General features: G+C 38.2%; 9 protein-coding genes across 9 annotated transcripts; 5 read left to right on the top strand and 4 right to left on the bottom strand.

Moving 5' to 3' along the window:
* Positions 1-2,980: 2,980 nt before the first annotated feature.
* Positions 2,981-6,303, bottom strand: GCK72_018435 (uncharacterized protein; the record flags this gene model as incomplete). The annotated part of the gene is made up of 9 exons (XM_053732552.1): positions 2,981-3,085; positions 3,307-3,568; positions 3,646-3,810; positions 4,043-4,656; positions 4,703-4,786; positions 4,935-5,164; positions 5,219-5,538; positions 5,894-6,148; positions 6,203-6,303. The coding sequence occupies 9 exons, from the start codon at positions 6,301-6,303 to the stop codon at positions 2,981-2,983; spliced, it is 2,136 nt and encodes a 711-aa protein (XP_053581465.1).
* A 3,101-nt stretch (positions 6,304-9,404) lies between these two features.
* GCK72_018434 (uncharacterized protein) lies at positions 9,405-10,512 on the top strand (the record flags this gene model as incomplete). Its single annotated transcript, XM_053732551.1, has 4 exons — positions 9,405-9,506; positions 10,130-10,203; positions 10,257-10,357; positions 10,430-10,512. 4 exons carry the CDS (start codon positions 9,405-9,407, stop codon positions 10,510-10,512), a joined length of 360 nt encoding a protein of 119 aa, XP_053581464.1.
* Positions 10,513-10,701: 189 nt separating this feature from the next.
* Positions 10,702-11,248, top strand: GCK72_018433 (uncharacterized protein; the record flags this gene model as incomplete). The annotated part of the gene is made up of 2 exons (XM_053732550.1): positions 10,702-10,901; positions 11,053-11,248. The coding sequence occupies 2 exons, from the start codon at positions 10,702-10,704 to the stop codon at positions 11,246-11,248; spliced, it is 396 nt and encodes a 131-aa protein (XP_053581463.1).
* Positions 11,249-11,331: 83 nt separating this feature from the next.
* Positions 11,332-12,021, bottom strand: GCK72_018432 (uncharacterized protein; the record flags this gene model as incomplete). Its single annotated transcript, XM_003114035.1, has 4 exons — positions 11,332-11,554; positions 11,606-11,735; positions 11,802-11,892; positions 11,944-12,021. The coding sequence occupies 4 exons, from the start codon at positions 12,019-12,021 to the stop codon at positions 11,332-11,334; spliced, it is 522 nt and encodes a 173-aa protein (XP_003114083.1).
* Positions 12,022-12,538: 517 nt separating this feature from the next.
* On the top strand, positions 12,539-13,924 carry GCK72_018431 (uncharacterized protein; the record flags this gene model as incomplete). The annotated part of the gene is made up of 6 exons (XM_003114477.2): positions 12,539-12,555; positions 12,605-12,726; positions 12,821-13,022; positions 13,074-13,316; positions 13,430-13,645; positions 13,690-13,924. 6 exons carry the CDS (start codon positions 12,539-12,541, stop codon positions 13,922-13,924), a joined length of 1,035 nt encoding a protein of 344 aa, XP_003114525.1.
* Positions 13,925-14,232: 308 nt separating this feature from the next.
* Positions 14,233-15,085, top strand: GCK72_018430 (uncharacterized protein; the record flags this gene model as incomplete). Its single annotated transcript, XM_003113936.2, has 5 exons — positions 14,233-14,278; positions 14,330-14,508; positions 14,553-14,661; positions 14,705-14,893; positions 14,946-15,085. The coding sequence occupies 5 exons, from the start codon at positions 14,233-14,235 to the stop codon at positions 15,083-15,085; spliced, it is 663 nt and encodes a 220-aa protein (XP_003113984.2).
* A 284-nt stretch (positions 15,086-15,369) lies between these two features.
* Positions 15,370-16,866, bottom strand: GCK72_018429 (uncharacterized protein; the record flags this gene model as incomplete). The annotated part of the gene is made up of 6 exons (XM_053732549.1): positions 15,370-15,425; positions 15,538-15,660; positions 15,708-15,857; positions 16,070-16,275; positions 16,522-16,750; positions 16,797-16,866. The coding sequence occupies 6 exons, from the start codon at positions 16,864-16,866 to the stop codon at positions 15,370-15,372; spliced, it is 834 nt and encodes a 277-aa protein (XP_053581462.1).
* A 1,493-nt stretch (positions 16,867-18,359) lies between these two features.
* On the top strand, positions 18,360-20,382 carry GCK72_018428 (uncharacterized protein; the record flags this gene model as incomplete). Its single annotated transcript, XM_003114025.2, has 6 exons — positions 18,360-18,584; positions 18,739-19,203; positions 19,249-19,383; positions 19,615-19,709; positions 19,796-20,149; positions 20,196-20,382. The coding sequence occupies 6 exons, from the start codon at positions 18,360-18,362 to the stop codon at positions 20,380-20,382; spliced, it is 1,461 nt and encodes a 486-aa protein (XP_003114073.2).
* A 146-nt stretch (positions 20,383-20,528) lies between these two features.
* Positions 20,529-20,879, bottom strand: GCK72_018427 (uncharacterized protein; the record flags this gene model as incomplete). Its single annotated transcript, XM_053732548.1, has 3 exons — positions 20,529-20,613; positions 20,661-20,806; positions 20,853-20,879. 3 exons carry the CDS (start codon positions 20,877-20,879, stop codon positions 20,529-20,531), a joined length of 258 nt encoding a protein of 85 aa, XP_053581461.1.
* Positions 20,880-21,069: the final 190 nt, after the last annotated feature.

Genomic DNA, 21,069 nt, shown 5'->3' with positions numbered 1-21,069 from the left:
TTACTTTCATTTCTTCAACTTCATTATTCATCGAGGTCATGGGAGGAGTCAAGTAGTAGAAGGAGTTACTTCATTTCATTTTAACGGGAGATAGACGTATTTCGTATTTCCATAAGATTAAAGTGATATTCTGTTCTAATGCTCTCAGGGAAAACAACGAAATTTAACAGGTGACCAGGAAGAAGGATTGAAATTTTGAAAAACGAAAAAGTCAAATATGTTGTTTTTTGTAGTTTTCCAGGTAAAGTGAGTAATGAGAATCAGAGTGAAAAGAGTGAAAAGTAGTTTTCCAGATGAAAAGTAATAAATCATCAAGAGTCTTTTCAGAAGTTGCTCTTAGACTGACTAGTTTCGGTTTTTGCTCTGATCAGTGAAGGTTCCAGATCTTCTCGGAGTAAAAAAATGCGGGAAAAGAAGTACGGATCCAAATATGTTGAAATGAGAAACATATTTCTTGTTTTGATAACGAATCAGTATTAATCTTTCATCTGCTTGAAATATACCAAAAAACGCCTGATTTTCTTATAAACCACTTGAAATTAATTTATTCACAAGCTCAGGGATAACTGGAAGCTTAGTTTTAATCTTAAGACTTTCCGAAAAAGAAGAAAAGTTTCAAAAAAATATATTTTTGTTTGTTCGTATAAGTTTGTCACACTGCTAACTGAAAACTAGGTCTCCGCCAGGAAGGGTTGAAACGAAACGTGAGAAAAACGGCCGAGCTGGAAAGATTTCGAAAAAGAAGAAGAAGAAGAAGTGAAGAATTGATTAGCAATAGATGTTATGTATGTGTGACCCATTTTTCGACGATGAATATGACGATGCACTTTGATCGTGTAGGGGGGAGAGAGGGAGGTGGGAGGCTTCAGAAGAGAAAAAGAGACAAGTGATAGCAATGAAGTCGTCGGGAGGTGTTGTTGCCAAGTGAGCAAGAGTGCGTGAGTCTCTCTGTCTCTCTCTCTCTCTCTCTCTATTCCACCTCATCACACGGAATAAAATGGAAAGAGAGAGAGAGAGAGCTCTCCCGCTAATCTCTTCTCGCTTTTTCCTCCGGAGAGAGCTGACCAGAGAAGGTGTGGGAAATGGAAGTCGGGAATAGAGAAAAAGAAAGAAAGCGACGTAGAGCCAATTGATATCCATATCTTGGCTTTCATGCCACCTCTACTGACTCTCTGATGAAGAAATGTCCATCATTCTCGTTTTTGCCCCCGGAAGAAAGTGGGCGGAGTTTTAGTGTCCCTCTCTCTCCTCTCTTCACAGCTTCTCCACTTCTAATCACTATACTTTTTTGTGGATAAAAAGAACTGGTGATCAATAAGAAGACGTTGTGGATGACTCCACCTGTAACAGCTTATCAGTTATCACAACTGTGTCACTGCATCCATAAGATTTAGAAAAATGGAGATTTGAGACTGAAAGAGAACGAGAGAAATGAGATAGGCGGTCTAGAAAAAGATGGAAAAGATGAATAGACGATTAATTGTGTGTTTGAAGATCAAACACGGAGGTGAGCTACTCGGATATAGAGAGAAAACCAAATTGTAGAGTCTAGAGATTTTAGAAAAAGACACGATGTATAATTGGCAGGTTGAGAGATTTTATAAATCATATACGCTACAATTAGGTAGTGGAGGCGACTTGTTTTCGGCCTTTGAGAATTAAATTTTGATCCTTTGCACGGAAAACGAAGAAGAAGAGGGAAGTGAGTGAACCACGGTGTCACGTGGATGGAGTTAAAAGCAAAGAAATCAAAAACTATGCTGATTGTGAGATTGTGTACATTGTAGTCCTCTGAATAGTTGAAGAAGTATAGACACATGAAATTATCCTTGGATTTTGACAGTCTATGAGTACGGTAGGAAACTAGAAGAGTCATAGATAAATAAGATGTGTAGTTTTCATCAAATCGACAAGTCGCTTCCCCTGAGTTTTAGTTTGCATTTATCATAAAATCCTCAAATGAATCAGATGCCATGTGATATGTTGTTGAAGACACTTTTGAATATAGACTGAACATGTTTCCTGTCGCAGTACAAACCCTTCTGATGAACAAAGCGTATTTTCTTTGTAAAAACAGTATAAGAAAACGTAGGCGGAGTTCTGAAAAAAACCTGAAAAGGAATCATAAACCAGCCTTTTTTGAGAAGTTGGAATTGTTTTGAAAAATCATAAAGATCGTTGTTTTCTTCATTTGAGCAATTGAAGTATTGAAGATCTCCCAATCTAACTCATAATTCATAAGGCAATAAAACATGTTTTTTGAACTCCAGCTGGTCATCATCCGCAAGGGAATTCTATTTCGGTAGATATTTTTCATACTTTTCAGGTCTTTGAAATAGCTTTCTTTTTTGAGAATGTAGAACTAGATTTCCAGTAATCGAGTTGCAAGCAGTTCCTCCCTGATCCTTTAGAAAAAATTAAAACCTTGAAAATCATAAATAAATTTTCATTTAAAAATAGAAAAAAGTACCGTAAATATTACATAGAAAAATATATGAAAGAAAGAGGTTTGCAGATAAAAGTAAAGCACATGGAACGTGGATTAGCAGCGAGTTTTGAGAAATGTTGTGAGGTTGATGACAAAAAGAAAACAAATAACAACGAGGGTAGGGTATATCACAACTTTTGAGTGGAGGCCTGTATTTTTTGAGAGGAGAAAGAGTACGGAATCGGTTTGGGATTTTGATTATTCGCGTAAAATTGGATTAGTCTATAAGTTAAGAATAAATACATGAAAGCCAAAAAAGTACACTAAAACTTCAAAAAACAAAAACAAAAAGGGAACATCAATAAATTAAATTTTGGTATTAAAGCTCTTAAGAAAAGTGAATTTTTGAGTGAGAGGCGCCGTGTCTTGCTTTTTTGATTATTGGACAAATTTGAACATCACATACAAATTTTACAGGTAATGTTTGTAAAGGGGGAGGCAACATGTAGAAAAAAGAATACATAGTGGGGAAAAAGGGGAGGATATCACAGATTAGGAAGCATACACTGGAGTGTTGGAAGGAAGGAACATAGTACTATCTGGAGAACCCGCATCAAGATGGTTGAGCTCATGAGCACTGCCACTTAGACTCACTTCCTGAAATTATATATTGAACTTTTGATTCTAATAGAAACTGGAAATGGGTGCACAGCAGATAGAAAAAAAAGAATCAGCGGAACCCAATATTTTATAGTTTTTAAAATTAAGATTTCTAAACTCCCGCATAACTAAAACCCTAAACAGAATGAAATCCCAACACAAAGTGCTTGACCTAATTCTAATTGCCACCGAGGCAAATACTCACATGGCCTACTCACAGAAGTTCTCGAAACCGGGGATGGTGACCTCCTCAAAACGACCAATTCGACAGTTTCCCGTTTCTTGATGGCTGACATTGCGTCATCCTGCGATGCGTTGATCATATTGATGTCGTTGGCACGAATGAGTTTATCGCCCTCTCGAAGACCACACCGATCCGCAGCACTTCCCTTTGTCACTTTTGTTACGAAAAGACCCGAATCGCCGTTACTGTTCGGTGCAGGATCGTTAGAGATACCACCAGCGAAGGAAAGACCCAATCTAGAACTTAGGAAAAGTTATGAAAGGAAAGTTATGAAGTTTACAGAAGGAAAATAAATCAAAGAAAGTCAACTCACTTCCCGCTGTTATCTCTTTGAATTTTGATAATTAGCTGATTACTGGATCCGAGATTGGATAGACTTGACATTGATGTACCCAGCTGTTGTTGGGGTTGCGGAGTTTGTTGGTGTAGTTCCTCTCGTTCTGGAGAGATTGTAACTTCTCGGAGACCGTTAGGCATTCTGGAAAAGCAAAAAGCATAAGAAGAAACATAATACCGTTCCAAAAATGAGACAACTGATAAGAAAACAAATGTGATTAGTTTTTTTTTTTCTCAAAATCAAGCATTTTCAGATCTCATTCTCTCACTTTTGGGTTGCGATTGGAATATCGAATGGAAAGAAAACATATGGAAAGAAACAATCGTGCAATAAATAATGGATAGAAACAAAGGGACAACAAAACCACACTCACGAAGCGGGAGCGTCAATGAACCTGATATCAGATAGATCCCGATTGATTGAATTGCTAGATTCGCCAAATGATGAAGTTGATGTTCGATGGTTCGAAACTAATGAAAGTTGCCGGGGTTGATCCATTTCATGCGGTAACATATGTCCATCAATCGATCCTTTTTTGTGTTTCGGCGTTTTTGGATGAGGTGTGTTGTGTCGTTCAAAGTTTCCAAGATGTACTTCAGCAGCTCTATCTTCTTCGAAAGTACTATCTTGCTGATCATGGAAATGAACTTTTGGTCCACCGACGAAAGCTCCTCTATCGGGTTGATGCTGTACATGTCCACCACCTTCGATAGCATCTACTTGTGGTAACAGGTAGCATGTAACAACTTTAATTCCAGTCTTGGCATCTCGAATTTCAGAGAGTTTCAGAATCGATTGAGTCTGATTCTCACTGAGCCAAAGTGCTTGGAGCTTGTATAGGACTTTAACTGTGAATGGTAAACTTGTAAGCTTATTGGAGGCAACATCTAGAACAGTCATATTTTCACATTTTCCAATTGTCATCGGTAATTCACTGATCAGGTTTTGTCGCAGGGACAAAACAGTCAACGATTTACAGCTTCCAATCTGAATTTTTAAATTGAATTTCGCTTGAAATTTCATCAAAACTCACTGTTTCTGGAATCTCGATGAGATTGTTGCAATCTACATTGAGGGTCGTAAGATTTTTCAGATCTCCTATACTGTCGGGAAGGTCCTGTAAAAAACTATTATGTTGATAAAAACATCAGAGTGTTCAAGATACTTCCATTTCCTTTTTTAAGGTGGAGCGTATGGTACGCCCAGATTTCGACTCCATATGTATTATTAGAAAAAATTAGATAAAGGTTTGATTATATACTCACCGTCAACATATTTTGTCCTAAATACAATTCAGTTAACGCCGAACAATGCCCAATTTCCGGTGTCAGTTGAGTCAAATTATTTCTTTCCACTTTCAACATTTGCAGTCGTTTCAGATTTCCAATTGATCGTGGCAACTCGGGAATATCATTCATAGAAACATTCAAATCAGTGAGACTTGACATACTTCCAAGATTTTCGGGTAATCGATTAATTTGGTTTTCTGACACGTCTGTAAGCTTTTTTATTCTTCAAAAGATCCTGTTCTAGATTCTCAAAAACTCACCCAACTGATCAAGCATCCTACAATCGGAAATACTATCGGGCAGTGTTCCAAGATTGTTCATATCAGCATAAAACTCTCGAAGACTCGTCAATTTTCCAATTTTCGCCGGTAAATCCTCTATTTCATTCTGCCCAAGATCGAGCTCTTCAAGCTGTTTCAACTCCACAATCGAAAGCGGAATCGTTTTTAGATGGTTCTCGCGAGCCTCGAGAACTCGCAAATTCACCAGTGATCCGATGTTGGCTGGTAGTGATGTTAGAGTAGTATCGTTTAATGAGAGAATCGTGATAGAGGAACATTCACAAATACTTTCGGGTAATCTGAAAGTTAAAATTGAGTGTTATTGTGACAGTGAGCCAGAATAACGATTGCTTATTATCTGAACTTCAGATTCATTCAATTTTAATGATGAATTACTACGTCAACATTCAATGCATTGTATTCACAGTGTCTGTTTGCTTTCCGGTTTGTTGGGCTAGTATACTGTAACTACAAAAAATTCTAGAGAATTCTCATGGTTTCTATTATGAACTGTGCGTCGCTTGAACGTTATACAAAACATGACAGAACAAATAAAGACGTTTTTTCTAGGATTGTCGTTTCGCACACTTGCCTTATACTTTCTCTTTCCAAATCAAATATTCTATCAGTTCAAACAAACAAAAAAGGACTCACCTTGTGAACGGATTACCATTCAAATTGAGATTCGTCAGAAATTTACAGTTTTTCAGCGTCTCGGGTATGTCTGTGATAGTGTTTCTGTTTAAGTTCAGTTCAATCAATTGGGTGAGTTGTCCTATATCGGGCGGTAAAACTGAAACTTCATTGTCCGAAACATCGAGAACTCGGAGATGTCGAAGTGTGAATAACCTTCTGTCAAGTTCTTTGATGTTATTCATGGTTAGGTTCAGATCCTCGAGTTTGCGAAACCTGGAAAATCAGAATCAGAACTTATTCGAGATACTGTTTGACCGAAATACTCACCTAAAGATGTCGGTTGGAACTGACTGAAGGTTCGACTGACTCCGATCTAACGAATCAACCTGACGTTGACACGCCATCGGTAGACAGAAGAAGGCCGGCATTCTGGTGTTGTGGAGTTGATGGTGGAGTCTATACGTGTGTGGGACCCTTTTGACTGGCTCGTGGTGGTGCGCACTGCTCCGTCCGTCGTCCTCGCCGTAGCCGTTGTTGCTGCTTCTGCTTCTGCCACACGGTTAATCTACTCGTGTCTGCAATGAAAATCTGCTTCAATCTCTTTTTTTCGCTTCCTTCTTTTTTCTCCATCTTCTGCTTCTTCTAGTATGTGTGAGCTGGGAGCTCTCGAGAAGAGGGAGGAGATGAAGAAAAGAGATGGGGAGTTTATAGAGACGATAGAATAGAAGGGGAGGGCTCTTCTCACACCACAAGAAGGAATAGAAATAGAAATACATATGGAAGGAGAGAAGAAGGAGGAGGGATCGGAAAATCTATGTGTTGTCACGCAATATCTTTAAGATGAAAAAGGAAGACCGCAACAGAGCCAAAATCAAAAAAGGAAAGAAAGAAATCTGGAATTCGATAGGGCCATAAACGCTGAACCAAGGCGCAAAGAGAGAAAGGAACGTTGAAAAATAGAAAAGGAGGAGCTGTGTGAGGTGGCATCGGACGGGAGGAGGACGACAATATTTTTATCAAACAAAAGCAAGCGGTGCGATGAATCAGCACGCTATCGATTAGGCGTAGGTGACACCCGCAGGGCCAAAGAGAGATTGATAAGGAGAAATTGAGTGTGGGAAGACGCGGGGACTCGGGGGGACAGCAAGGAACCAAATATAGACGAGAAGGACATTAATAAAAATAGTGCTTTCGAATGGTTGAAAATATGGCATGTTCGATGGTTTCAGTTCGTTCCAGTTGAAGTATGAGCAATTAAGAAGACAGATAATCAGAAGTAAATAAAGAATTATTCGAGAAACAGTTAAAACAAGATAATTTGATTGTCGAATCAAGTATTCATCATTAGGAAGATGTTGCTGATATTTGTACAGTATTTAAATTTAAATGAATAATTTTTGAAATATTATATTATTCTTAATCTAAATGAAATCATGTAATCTATCGCTCCAAGTTGCAATTCATAGTGGAAAGTTGAAAATATTAAAGCGGATATCCGGAAATTTGATCATTAGCAAAGTTTGAAGTTAGAGATTTGGGATTATCACAATCGAGGTAGAATTTTTAGAAAGTTCTTCTCAACTTTCGAAGCTATTCTATTGGGAATACTTCATAGTGAATAAATCTAGAACAGACAAAAAGAAGGAAATAATAGGAATCATCGCTGAATCTAAAAATCAACCATCATTGAATCTCATACGTTTATTGACAAACAGACACGTATTGGATGAAAAGAGGGAGACCTGGAGGGTGAATTAAAATGCAAATTTACAGCGACCTGTCACCTCTCGCAAAACAATAAAATATACGGGTCTTCTTCTCTCCATTTCGAGCGAACGATGCGGCAGAAAATCGATAGAAAAAAGACGTCCCGTCTTGTCGCGCACCTCTACGCACCGCACACTCATACTCACAACACACAAACACTCTTTCCTTCCACCTCTGCCGGTCTACCAACCGTGTTACTGTACGCTTATGCGCACTCACGGGAAGTATACGGGAAAGAGAGAAAGAGATGAACAGAAATAGAAAGAAGGACGTACAGAAAGAGGGAAAAAGAAAAACGAGTGGAAGGTATGTGGTTAGATAGTAGAATAGAGAGGGTATGGTCGGTGCGAGATGAGGTATTGGAGGACACACAAGGAGGGACACGTATACACATTGGGAATAGGGAGAGGTTGTACGGGTCGAGTAAAGCGGTTTGGGGTCCACGACCCAGACAAACAGCCCGAACAACCTTCTGTGGTGTTTTGCAGGTGTTATGACAGGACAGCAACGTTTACCGCAGAATTTGTTTTCATTACCTAGATCAAACGCTGAATAAAATTTGGGAAAATGCTGAGAGCCTAGAGTTTTGGAAAAGGTTTAGATTCGGTATTTTCACAGCAATGTTGTTCAGAACCATGCCGTTACGGTAACGGTAGTCACAGAGGATTATGCCTTACAGTCCGAGAAGTTCTTAATATCTTCTGGAAAGGTGAGGTCTTTAGAGAAGATCTGCTCGATTTCGAAGAATATGTAAACCATTTCAGATGTCACATCAGGAAAGAGTAATCAAGGCAATTCGGAGTGAAACTATGAAAGGCACTGTACTTCGCGAAAGAATTTTACCAATTATCAGATGAAACATTTCCATAAGGGAATAACACACGTCACTTCGGACGAACGGCATTGTTTACAAAACAATTAAACCTTCATATTCATGAGGGAGGAACTCTCAATTCCGTACACGGTTTACGTTTCCCGTAGAATAGAAATGACGTATTGTTTACGCGAACCTGCATTATTGTAATTGGCTAGTATCTATGCCCTCTTTCTCTTTACCTCCGACACAACAGTTCTACTTTTCATTCGGATGAGGGTCATATTCCTCATTTTCTCTAGATTTCACGGCAACAACAAGCTGCTCTACCACTAAGAACGATTCAATTTCCGTTGAAGGCCAATGAGAAAAAAAAACTAGAAGAGCGTATGAGAGAAGATGCAAATGTGGGAAACTGATGAATGAATATCTTTTTCATTCACTTTAGAGGGGGCAACAGCTTGCAAATGAAAGAGATATGCTAATTAGAGTTGTACGAGAAAGTAATAGCAGAATGTTTACTTTTTCTGATAATGTAGACGAACTTGATAGTTCAAATCAACTGCGAGTCGAGAAGAAAACGTGACCAAGAACTCGAAAACTGAGAATTGAACTTTTTGAAAGCTCCAGAAGCCCGTGGCTGCTGTTGCGGCCGCGACTGAGGCGTCAAAATCACACAAAAAATATTTTTTATCCTTCATCATCATCAACATGATGATGCTTCTTCTTCTCAAGTCACTTCAGTTTTTGTGAGCCCTAGCCGGCCACAAAACACGTGAGGATTAGACGGACACAGTAGAAAAAGAGTGGCCGCTTCTTCTTCTTCTCTCCGTTTTTCTTCTTCTTTCAAGCTTCGTGTTCTTTGCCGGATTTGCACTTCCCTTTCTATTTTTCACTCTCTCCCTCATCGTCTGTCTATTGAAAGTGGAAGGGAATGTTGATAAGGTTATGGGTTGTCGGGAACGATTAGCGGTGGTTGTATCGGAAATGGATAGCATGGGAGAGGAAACAGAAAATTGGATTTCCGGTGAGGCGATGAAAATTCAACTGGTGAAACAAGGTGAGTTGAAAATTAGGTTAACGTAGAAAACATTATGATGAACTACATTTGGATTTTCTTAGACTATGAATTGAGCATTTAGGGCTCCAAAAATAGTGTTCATTGCTATGTAATTCCTAGTAGTCTTCATCATGTTTAGAATGGTATAGGTGGCACAGAGATGCAAGTTCAAATAGCATCATTATGGAATGACAGATTAAAAACATTTTTAATCAGATTAGGCTACATTTTATGTATGAATTGGTCTATGAATAGATGAAAGTTGAAAAATTAAACTGAAAAATTTTATTTTTTGCTTTTCCGCGAGAAGTACACCTTACGTGCGACGGAGCGCGCTTGCCAGCCATGTATCAAAACGAGAAATTTGAGATGAAAACGTCATTTGACACCTTCTTGTCCCTTCTCACGTTGATTAATTCATTGAAATAAAAAGAAGATACTTGAAATTCTACTTGTTCATTTTCCGGATTTAAAAATGTGCAGAGATATCCTTGAAAACTAGATTGCAACAATTGAATTTTGAGAAAGACTACTGTATTTTTCTTATTCTTAAGATTCTTCTATTTAAATCGAGCTTACTGAAAAGTTTATAAAAGTCAAACTTGATTTACAGCTGGCTCCACCAGATACTTCACAGCCAGCAGCCGAACAAGACTGTGTCTCGTGCAAAATCATCGGCACGGCTAGGTAAATGCTTTCTCATCTCACTATCAGAATTCGTAAAATTGTTATTTTTCCAGTCTTTTCGGCATCGGCTGCTATATAATTTTTGCCACAAGACCCGTCGGATACTATGCAACGAGGCCAGTAACTCGTCAAATAATTCGATCATTATCAGCAGGTAATTTTCGCTTTTTTGTTTTACTGATCATTTTCGGGGTTTAATCGAAAAACAATTTGAAATGTCTTTCAGTGCCATTCTACGCGTCTGTTGCCCGCTGGTTCTATCTACCTCCATTCGAATCGATTGATCCTACAAAACATGTTAAACACTGATGTAATTTTTCGATTTTTTAAATAAACTTTTAGTTATTGTTTAACTATGTTATATACTTTTTGTAGACCATATACGTGATGGGCGTGAGCGGATGTGGAAAAAGTACGATAGGTCTTGCTCTAGCAACAGAACTCGGCCGACCATTTAAAGATGGAGATTCATTCCATTCGAAAGACAGTATTTCAAAAATGCGTTCGGGTACTCCTCTGAACGATGTGGATCGACTTCCTTGGCTCCGAACCATCAATACATTTGCGAATACTGAGCCTGGCCACGTCATCGCATGTTCCGCCTTAAAAAAATCGTATCGCACAATTCTTTCCGAACAGCTCTCCCGCAAAACGGATGGGAAAGGAGGCGCGTTTTTCATTTTGCTGAATTTAAAAAGGCAAGTTTTGCTGAGTTCAAAAAAGGGGGCGAGAGAAAAGTAGCGAGAAAAGAGTGAAAATGGACAACAATCAACTCAAATTCGCTTCCACTTCCGTCCGTTTTTTCCCATTTTCGCACATTTTCACGCATCCATCGTTTCAATTTTGCAGGGAAGTTCTTGAACAACGGGTTAGTTCTCGCCCTGGACACTTCATGCCATCTACACTACTGAATAGCCAATTGGCAACATTAGAGATGCCAGGGAACGATGAACCAAATGTGATTGTCATTGATGCGGATCATGACGTCGATTATACTGTTAAATCAATAATGACTCGTTTGAATGAACTTGAAATGAAAAATTGAATTTTAATAATTTTGGGTGAACATTGAAAGCAGAAGCACAAGAATTAAATAGAAAACAACAATTCCTAGCAAAAGACCTAATGTTAATCCACATCCCGACTGTGAACGGGGTGGTTTAAAGGGATCATCGCCTTCCGCTCAGGATCACGTGACAGTGACTTTCGCATATCATAAGCATCTTCATCACGATCACCGGTGTAGTATCCAATGATTTGCCGATAAACGACATACCCAAGCTTCTTGTACAACTCGATTGCGACAGTGTTGGAAACTCGAACGAAGAGATCGACGAAGAAAGCTTTCCGACTGTAAAATTGCAGCTTATTTATTTGAGCCACACTTTGAAAAACTATTTACGCTTCAGAAGTCTTTTCCAGGTATTCCATCATGTAGGCAGCAAGTCCAAGTCGGCGATAGTCGGGAGCGACCGAGAGGGCGGTAACGTGTCCGTGCCAGTTGGTGTCACGTCCTTCGATTTTTCCCATGACTGAAAATTTTGATGTCAAGCTGGAGCTCAAAAATAAATAAAGGAAAAATTTAACAAAAAACTCACCGTACGCCATGATTTGCCCGTTTGGATGCTCAGCAACCTGATAGTATTCCGGGAAGTTTATCATGTAGTGCAAGTAAAATTGGAAACCGTACTGAAAATAAATTGGTCATTGAGTCATTTATTAGAATGATTAAATACATACTGTTTCCGTATTGATATCCAAATTAACATTGTTGAATTTGAATAGATCTTCGACGTCGAATGGTCGAAGAGTTGTCATGTTGTCTGAAAACAATGAAAAATAACTGACAATTTTGAAATAAGGATGAGTAATATTGTTTTGTACATCTTCACAAATAGAAAAAAAGTGAGTCGAAAATACTGAAATTGTAACGAAACAATTTCGTGATTACGGTTTACAAAGGTACGTGATTTTGTCATTGGGATGTTTGCAGACTTGACGACCGTAATCTGTTGAAAAAACAGCTTGTGGGACTATTTCAAATAAATAAATCAGGCAGGCGGTCAGGCGCTCCTCCTGACCGTCATCAAGTACAAACAAAACACTAGCATAGAGTGAAAAATCGATAAGTGCCTGGGTAGCTTTGGGTGTTTTGCCTGGGGTGTGTATATGCCTCTGCTTCTCTGAACCTCTCAATCCTTTAGTCTATTAAGCATTTCCAGTTTTTTGCCTCCATTTTCACTTTCAAAGTACACTGTCCACCACCTCATTTCGTATTCATTCAGGTGACTCGACTACTCGAATGGCAGCGGTTAATTAACAAAACACCGACACCATGATAGGCTATTTTATGTGAGTTACCCGAGACAGAGGGTAGAAAAATGATCAAACGTAATTTCAGTGCACTTATTCAACCATTGCTGTTATGTATTACTCTTCTAGTCCTCTCAATTGTCATCTGCCTTCCAATACTGGTGTACTTTCTTCCCCACTACACACAGTTCATCTTCTTCCTCAACTTCCGTTAGTTTTCTTTTCATTTTTCTTTTTCTTCGTGCCGAAACAAGTGTTTCTGCTTATCTTATCTCTTATCTTCAATCTATGTTACCTTGTTAAGGACGTCTGCCGAACACCGATTACAATGATCTGGCGTCGAATAATGTTACGTCAATCGGAAGATCGCTTCACTTGCCAGGAAAAAGCGGAAAAATTGGTGTATGGCATATTTTGCCGCATAAATTAAGTTTGGAATGGAGAACGGAAGGAAAACATCCAACAAACAGTGATTTTGAGGAGATGATGAGAGATTCAGAAGACAAGTGAGTAATGTTCACCTTTCTTGTTTCTAGAAAATAAAAGACGGCTTTCAGAATCATTTTCTACGCACATGGAAACTCGTTCGATCGGACGTTCTATCATCGTGTCGAAATGTACAACTTGCTCAGCGAACGCAACTATCATGTCGTGTGTTTTGACTACAGAGGCTATGGTGATTCTGAAGGAACTCCAACTGAGATTGGAATTATTGAAGATGCAAGATCAGTATACGAATGGTTGAAGGAAAAATGCGGAAAGACTCCCATTATTGTTTGGGGACATTCTATGGGAACAGGGTAAGTAAGAGGAAGTGAGGATCACTTTTAACGTAGTTCCTTTTTTCTCGTATTGGAAATAACACATGAAGTTTCCTCTCTATTTTACAAGAAAATAAATATGCATATTTCAGTGTATCGTGCAAACTTGTTCAAGACCTGTCGAAAGAACAACAACCTCCGTGTGGTCTAATTCTCGAATCTCCATTCAACAATCTGAAAGATGCAGTCACAAACCATCCAATCTTCACAGTTTTCAGTTGGATGAATGATTTTATGGTGGATCGTATCATCATTAGACCGCTAAATAGCGTCGGTCTCACCATGCAATCCGACAAACGCATCAGATCGTAAGAAGCAAAATATAGATAACAAAGTATTACGCAAATTTCAGAGTATCTTGTCCGATAATAATCCTCCACGCAGAGGACGACAAAATTCTGCCCGTTAAATTAGGTAGAGCACTGTATGAAGCGGCTAAAGAGGCCGATCGAGATATTAGATTCCAAGAATTCTCATCTGACGACGGACTCGGTCACAAATTCATTTGTCGTTCACCCCGATTGCCGCAAATTATAGAAGAATTCGTCGGGAGTATAACTCCACCATCAACTACAACATCATCATAAACGTGTCACTTCTCATTTTCTCTTTCTTTTCCATAAATAAACATTTTGAAGCTTTTATCTTCATTTTTTCGACACATTTTTCAGAAAGATTCAGCAATTTTGACATGATCCGTCTTGTCGTTCTCTCCGTCTTCGTACCCACATAATTGTCCTGGAGCTCCGGAAACCACTCCTCTCTTACTGCTTTCCGCTCCACCTGACCACTATTTTTTCTTGGAGACTCTTTATTTCCATTCTTCTCCGTCTTTCGCCTATTTTTTACTACTTATTCCTATTATTATTACTTCTACTACGCTCTTCTTCTAGAAATGATTCAAAATGTGGCAGATGGAATATCAAATGCTCTTACAACTTGTAAGTCACTAACACATCTCAGAGTAGTTATGAAATACAAGATCTTTGTAGCTGAAAAAGTACGTGGCTGGAAATTGGTGCAGAAAACTATACCTCGAATCATTGAATACGGGCGGTCCGAAGGCATTTTGCAAGTCAATGCACCATCAAATGCATTTAATATAACGGGTATTGTGATAGCAGCTCAAGAAGAAGCTCATACTCAGAAAGAGCCGAGATCTGGTGATAAAGTTAGTTCAGACTAATGAAAGAGAATATTCATTTCAAGCTTCAGGTGAATCTTCCCACAAATGACATAACGACAATGCATGAAGCGATTCCATTCCTACCAGTACCTGTAGCTATCACATGCCTACTCTTCAATATATTTATTCCTGGCTCAGGTAATGATATCTAGAAGATATCACTTCATAAAATACATTCCAGGAACCATAATATCTGGATTCTCAGCTCTCTGTATGGGACAACCCCGAATTAATATGAAAGAAGGACGGAAACTTATCACTCTTGTTGTTAATTTGTTGGTTGGAATCTCACAATTTTTTACGATAACGTTCTTGTTTGTTGGATGGTTTTGGTCGATTGCATGGGGTGGATTGTTGATTATTCATTCAAGTGAGTTATTGCTTTCAAAAGTACAGATCAGTAACATCTCTCTCAATTTCAGTGCAATACCGTGAAGCCCTCCAACAACGACGACAAGAAGCTGTTGCCACTGCTGCTATCGAAGCTCTTACGAAAGATTCGATTCTTCATAGAAGAGATGTCAAGACACTTGTGAAATCTCATAAGAAATCAAAGAAATAATTTTGTGAATAAATTATGTACACCATTTTTTATTAGTGTTCGGAAATCAATGGTTGTGACATTTCCATGGAAGATTGTTCACTCGAAACTGACTCGTCGAGCGAATAGATTTTGAAGAAAATCGTGAAAAGGAGAGCGAGAACTGAAGAACCAAGGGCCACGTAGCTTATCGTAGATAGCCAAAAAAGAGATCGCTTTTTGGGAATATAGTACTTGTTCTGAAATTTTCTGAATTTTGAAAATCTATCTGTTTCAGACCTTAGGATTGATGTAGCATTGGAGAGTTACATTTGACACACGCATACATACATTATCCATTCCGAATGACTGACCACAATCTCTGAAAGTTGTATTCAGGTTATATTCGTTTCACTTAATTAGGTAATCTAGCCTGCCCGTGAAACAAAAAGAGTTGAGTTTCTTATTCTTCTGATTATGAAAATTCATTTCACTCATTATGAACACTTTTCCATTTTCCGGATCACAATATCCGAATTTTTGATTTTTATGAATTGGCGCATTGGTTACACAGTCTTGATTTGTTTTATAAGGAGTCCCAAGTAATATAGTGTTATCTGGAAGAGAACAGATTTAGAGGGAGATTCTATAGTAGCATTCTTACTTGAAGGACAACAATGTCCGTGTTTGCAGATTCCGTTAGGCAAAGAACAAGTTCCACTCCAAATCTGTTCCGGTTCAAAGTTTTTGCAAAATGGTTCATTCATCAGAGGAATATTTCCATCAGGACAGTAGAGTTCATGTTCTTGTTCAACTGAAACACTTTTTGAGAAAAATAGAGAAAGAAGTAGGATATGTTTCTCAACTAAAACTTTGTATACAAAATATAATGACTTGATCTACAAAATAAACCTCAAAACGTGACTACCGTAAGCCTTCTTAACATTAATTCCTACTAAAAACAAGTGGCCTTCGTAAAAATTCAAAATGAGAACGAAAATTCTGCAATCACTAAACCTGACATACATCGACAACACGATTTGTTGACCGGATCACACCATCTTTGAGTTGTTTTACCCCCTCTCAAATTGCAGTCATCCAACGTTTCACACTTCTCCGGTGGTAGCACTGAAACTCCTTGAATACATAAATCATCTGTAGCGACTGGAACTGGGCGGGTTACGGTAGAGTGGGATGATGAAAAAGGAGAAGAAATTGTGTTGTTTGGAAATCTGAAATTGGTAGACTATGCGATTAATTCGTTTTGTTCAGTCAGGTTTCCATGTTTTTAAAAATCAAATAGTGTAGGCGTGAACCACCTCATTACGTCAAAAAGTTGTCAATCGGATTAAAATTAAACTGCAAAACAAAGTAGAACAATACATGTGGCGTACTTTCGTAGTTTCGATCTTTCGATCAACAAATAATATTTCAAAGAACACGATCTGTCTCCACTCTTTTACTCCGCCTACCCTCACCCTGTTGCAGCGATTTTTACTGTTGATGGAATTGTTGGAAGAGTTTTGAAATGATCAGTCGATTCCTGAACACTCGTAGATTTTGATTTTTCAAATGAAATGGTGGACATGGTTTCAGTTGAATCACTAGATGTAACAGTAGATGGAAAGTCAGAGGATGAACCGAAATCAGTTGCGTTTCCGATGGAGATGGTGGGGATGTTACTATCGGGAGTTGTAGAATGATTAGCTAAACGTTTGGGTTCGTGTTGACGGAGAAGGTTCAAAAAGCTTACCAATAACTTGCAAGAAACAAGTCAACTCGAATATCACCAAGAAAGTAAGAGATTTTTGAAAAAAATTCATGGCAAAAACGATTACGACAAACAAGACAGGAGATGATAATCTTCCAGAGGTACTGATGAGAAAAGAAAAAAAGAAACAAATACGTTGCATCCAGACATTAACGTTCACGTAGAAAATCTTAACTTTCCACGAGTTGAACAAACAAAATATCTATTACCTACTAATGATTTTGAACATTAGTAGGATGTCGATCTGAAAATTGATTTAGTTGTAGCCTGGCCTACGTGTCGATACTTCATTCCTATCCTGAAAAGTCACGAAGTGTTTTCTCATCCAAGCTCCTCTCGTCTATCATCTTAGAAGGGCGGATGAATCCTTGTAAAGTACACAAAACAATCTTACTCATGTTTTGTTTCAGACCTTTTTCAAAACAAAACAAAACTCAAAATCAGATAAAACATTGTCCCAAACCAAGAGGTCCACGCTTATTCTATTTCTCTATATCACATTCGATTCTCCAGATGATCGACACTGATCAAACCCGACGTCTTCTCGATCATGACGACCACGTTGGTAAGTGACTCAAAACTTCTCTTTTGGTCTTTTCATCCCTATCACTTCTGATTGTTCAATTCAAAACAAATACTAAATCAGAACCAGTCTGTTCCCAGTTTGATCGTTCACTGCGATGATATCATGCTCTGCTATTGAGCAGTGACAGTGATTGTCAATTCTGCTGGAATATTTCCGCGTATGCAGACTAGAAATGGCAAGCAAGACCACCGTGCGACCTGACAAACATCAGGTGACGTACGAGAAACCTGGTCATCAAGCAAACGGTAGATCAACTCCCACCTCTTTTCTGCTAATTTTATTCATAGCTTTCGAATATAAAAGTGGCGGACGAGACGGGAAGAGACCCTCGTTTTTTAGAGCTCTCTTTTTGGGAGCTCAGCAACAAACAAAATTATCTGAAGGGTGTATGGTTCTGGAAGATGTATCTTAGGTTCAGATATCTAGGTTCAGATGCCAAACATTTTTCAGACATTGTCTATATATCGTTTTGTTAATATATTTTGTTAACTGTGCTTATAATTTTTCTTGTAGTTTTCTATTGTGTAAAAATAAAATAGTTTGCTTCTTTTCAAAGTTTTCTACCATCTTTCCTATTGATGTTTTTCTTTCATTGCGACTAATATTTTGTAATTTCAGTTCATTATTTGATTTTTCACACTTTCTTGACCGCACTAAATTAGACCGGTTAAGTGAGATCAGTTAACAAAAAAGTAGTGGACAAAAGGTTTGAGACACGGTAATCACAACCATAACCAGTCTATGACACACATGTGAAGAAAATATGGAAAAGAAAAAATAAGAGAACATATAGAAATATAAAAGAAGGGGAGGGACGCCCCCAGAAAAATATTTTATGATTCCGTAGATAGCTTTTCGGTCGACTCTCAATTCCCTTTTCGTTTCACATTCATTCTTACAATAATTTCATTTCGATTTTTCATTATTAGCCTCAGTCAACTTTCAATTCTTTTTCAGAAATGCCTTGTGAACGTACAAATTGGAGAGTTGTCTACCTGATGGGAGTCTTCTCGCTCATTCAGAATACACAATATTCTATTTATCTCACGTCGATGTTTTCATATTTAAAGAAATTGGACTCTACTGCAACTGAGTCTCAGTTTGGATGGATTATGGCAACTTCTAGTCTCGGTCATTGCATTGGATGTTTCATTTTAGGATGGTGGAATAGTAGAGCCAATAAGGTTCGTTGAGCAGATATTATAAACTTTTTTCAAATCCTGATATTGGATTCAACTTTTCAATCGAAGGTTTTTATTTCATTCCAAATTATTACACTCAATTAAAGCGCGAAATTCAACACGTCTCGATACAGCAAAATGAGAGTCATTTTTCCAGAGTGCTCCTCCAATGCACTGCGGTTTCTTGCTGATGCTCGCTTCTAATCTCGTTTATCTTCTGGTAGACTGTGTTCCCGCTAACTGGGTTGCCCATGTAATGATGTTCTCAAGACTTCTCGGCGGTTTCGGAATGGGAAACTCAAGTCCGATGAGAACTTGTGCATCTCTTCATTCAACATCTTCTGATAGATCTAAAGCGATGGCATCGATTTCTGGAGGAAGATCAGTTGGAACTGTGGTTGGACCTGGTCTACAACTTCTTTTCCTTCCCCTTGGAGAAGTTGGATTTATTATTCTTCCTGGATTTTTGTCACTTCATTCTAATAACGCTCCTGCTTTCCTTGGAATCGTATTGACAATGGTTGGATTTGTCTCTCTGATTGTTTTGTTCGAAGAAGAAGTTTCGGAGGAATCGGACAAAAAAGCAATTGCTGACTTTGAGAATCAATATAATACTGTTAAGGTTTGAAGATTCCTATCAATTTTCCGTTCAATTTTTCATTTTCAGCACGAATACCCGAGCTCCGACGTGATTGCCATGTTGATCTGCATGCTCACTCGATTCGTTCAAAACTTCATGCAAATTTCTATTGAAACGCTTGCCCCAGCGATGTTGATGATGATGTATTTTCAGACAAGACAGGTTTGTTGGATTGAAAAGACAGATGAAACGTCACGAAATAAGATTCCCACGGTCTCTCTCTGGTTTCTCAACTGAAATAGTTTCTGACACGTTCCCATGATGATTCATGATTTATGGTAGTGTACACCAAAACCGAAACGATAAAACTGAAACAGAGACTGTAAAATAGGAAGTGTTCTTTAAAAAAAACAAGGAACTGTGATGTTTGGTATACGATTATGGTACTTTCAGGAAGCAGTTGCTAGTATGGCAACCACCTATTTGACAACTGGATTCATCGCTACGGTTCTTTATCTTCTCATCATTTTCACTAAATTGTCGACAATGTAAGTTGGTTAGCAGAGTGGTACTGTAGCTACAGTAATACTTTTTATCATTCTGATTAAGTAATATAAATGAAATCAAATTTCAGTGTTCGCGACAAGATCTTCAATTCTCTAGTTCTTCTCCTCTTCGTCTGTCATCTTCTTGCCACATATTCTTGGCAATTCTACACAAATGACGTTCTAGATATAGAGTTTTCCAATGAAACTCTCACCGGATGCGATGAAACTCATTTCACATGGTGCTCCCATTTGACCATTTCTCCAGAATGGGCATTTTATGTCGGATATATTCTTAGCTTTGGGCTTTTCATGCCATTCATCAACGTGGCAAATGCAACTCTCTACTCGAAACTTTTAAATCCAGATTGTCAAGGAACACAACAAAGTTTATATGATATTTCAAACACAACAGCTAGAATCTTTGCCCCGATTTTCATCACGTAAGTTGTTGATTTTTAAATTGAAATATAAATTGTTATATTTCAGATTAGTCTACTCTGCATATGGTCCACGAAGAGCATGGGAGTTCCTCTGCATCCTTCTTCTTTTCACAACGTTCCTTTGGATTATTTTCGACAAGCGACTTGTTCCACTCAAGCCAATTCAGAAACAAGTGTTCGACAACGATGGATTCGAACAAGAAAAATCGTCGAAAACGAAGTTGGTGTCTTGATAACGGGTCATTTCATTTTTCTGGGATCTCTGATGGTTTCTTTATATGTACACTGGTCATTGTTCATATTCATTTCATATTTCGATATTGGTCACAATTTTTAGATGATAAAAGAGTATTTTAATAATAAATGTTTTTGATTTCTTTCACTTGTCCTCAATCTTCCCAGAATTCAAAACCTGACGATGAGCATCGAGTTGTTCCTTGCGAATTCGAATGGTTTCCGTTCTTCTGGAAGAAAAATATTAATTTCAGCATTGAAATTATTTCTCACTCACATCATATACATATCAAACATCTGACTGAGAAGTACACGTTGCTTGAACATATTCTCTTCATAAATCCGTTTTCTTTGTCCACGAAGTGCAAAGATGAGAACAATGAGGCCGATAGAGAATGCAGCAAAGATTAGAGCAAAGTGTTCCTAAAATGTTACTTGTCTTGAATAATTGAAAGTATAAATAACTTACATTACCTTTGGCTTCTTCTCTGAGCATTTTGGTGGAAAATATAGATTCAGTTTGGGGAGTTTTGTGGTTTTAAATGTGCAGGATGTCGTGGTGACACGTTGGAATTCGAAAAATGTATTAATTTTTAAACACTGATGCTAACGTAAAAAAGTTTCTGTAAAATTATACAATTAATTATCTTTTCTCTCATTGCTCTGGAACACTACTGACAAAACAT

Source organism: Caenorhabditis remanei, chromosome V, assembly GCF_010183535.1.
Source record: "Caenorhabditis remanei strain PX506 chromosome V, whole genome shotgun sequence".
Classification (NCBI taxonomy): domain Eukaryota; kingdom Metazoa; phylum Nematoda; class Chromadorea; order Rhabditida; family Rhabditidae; genus Caenorhabditis; species Caenorhabditis remanei.
This window is presented reverse-complemented; position numbering and strand designations above follow the sequence as displayed.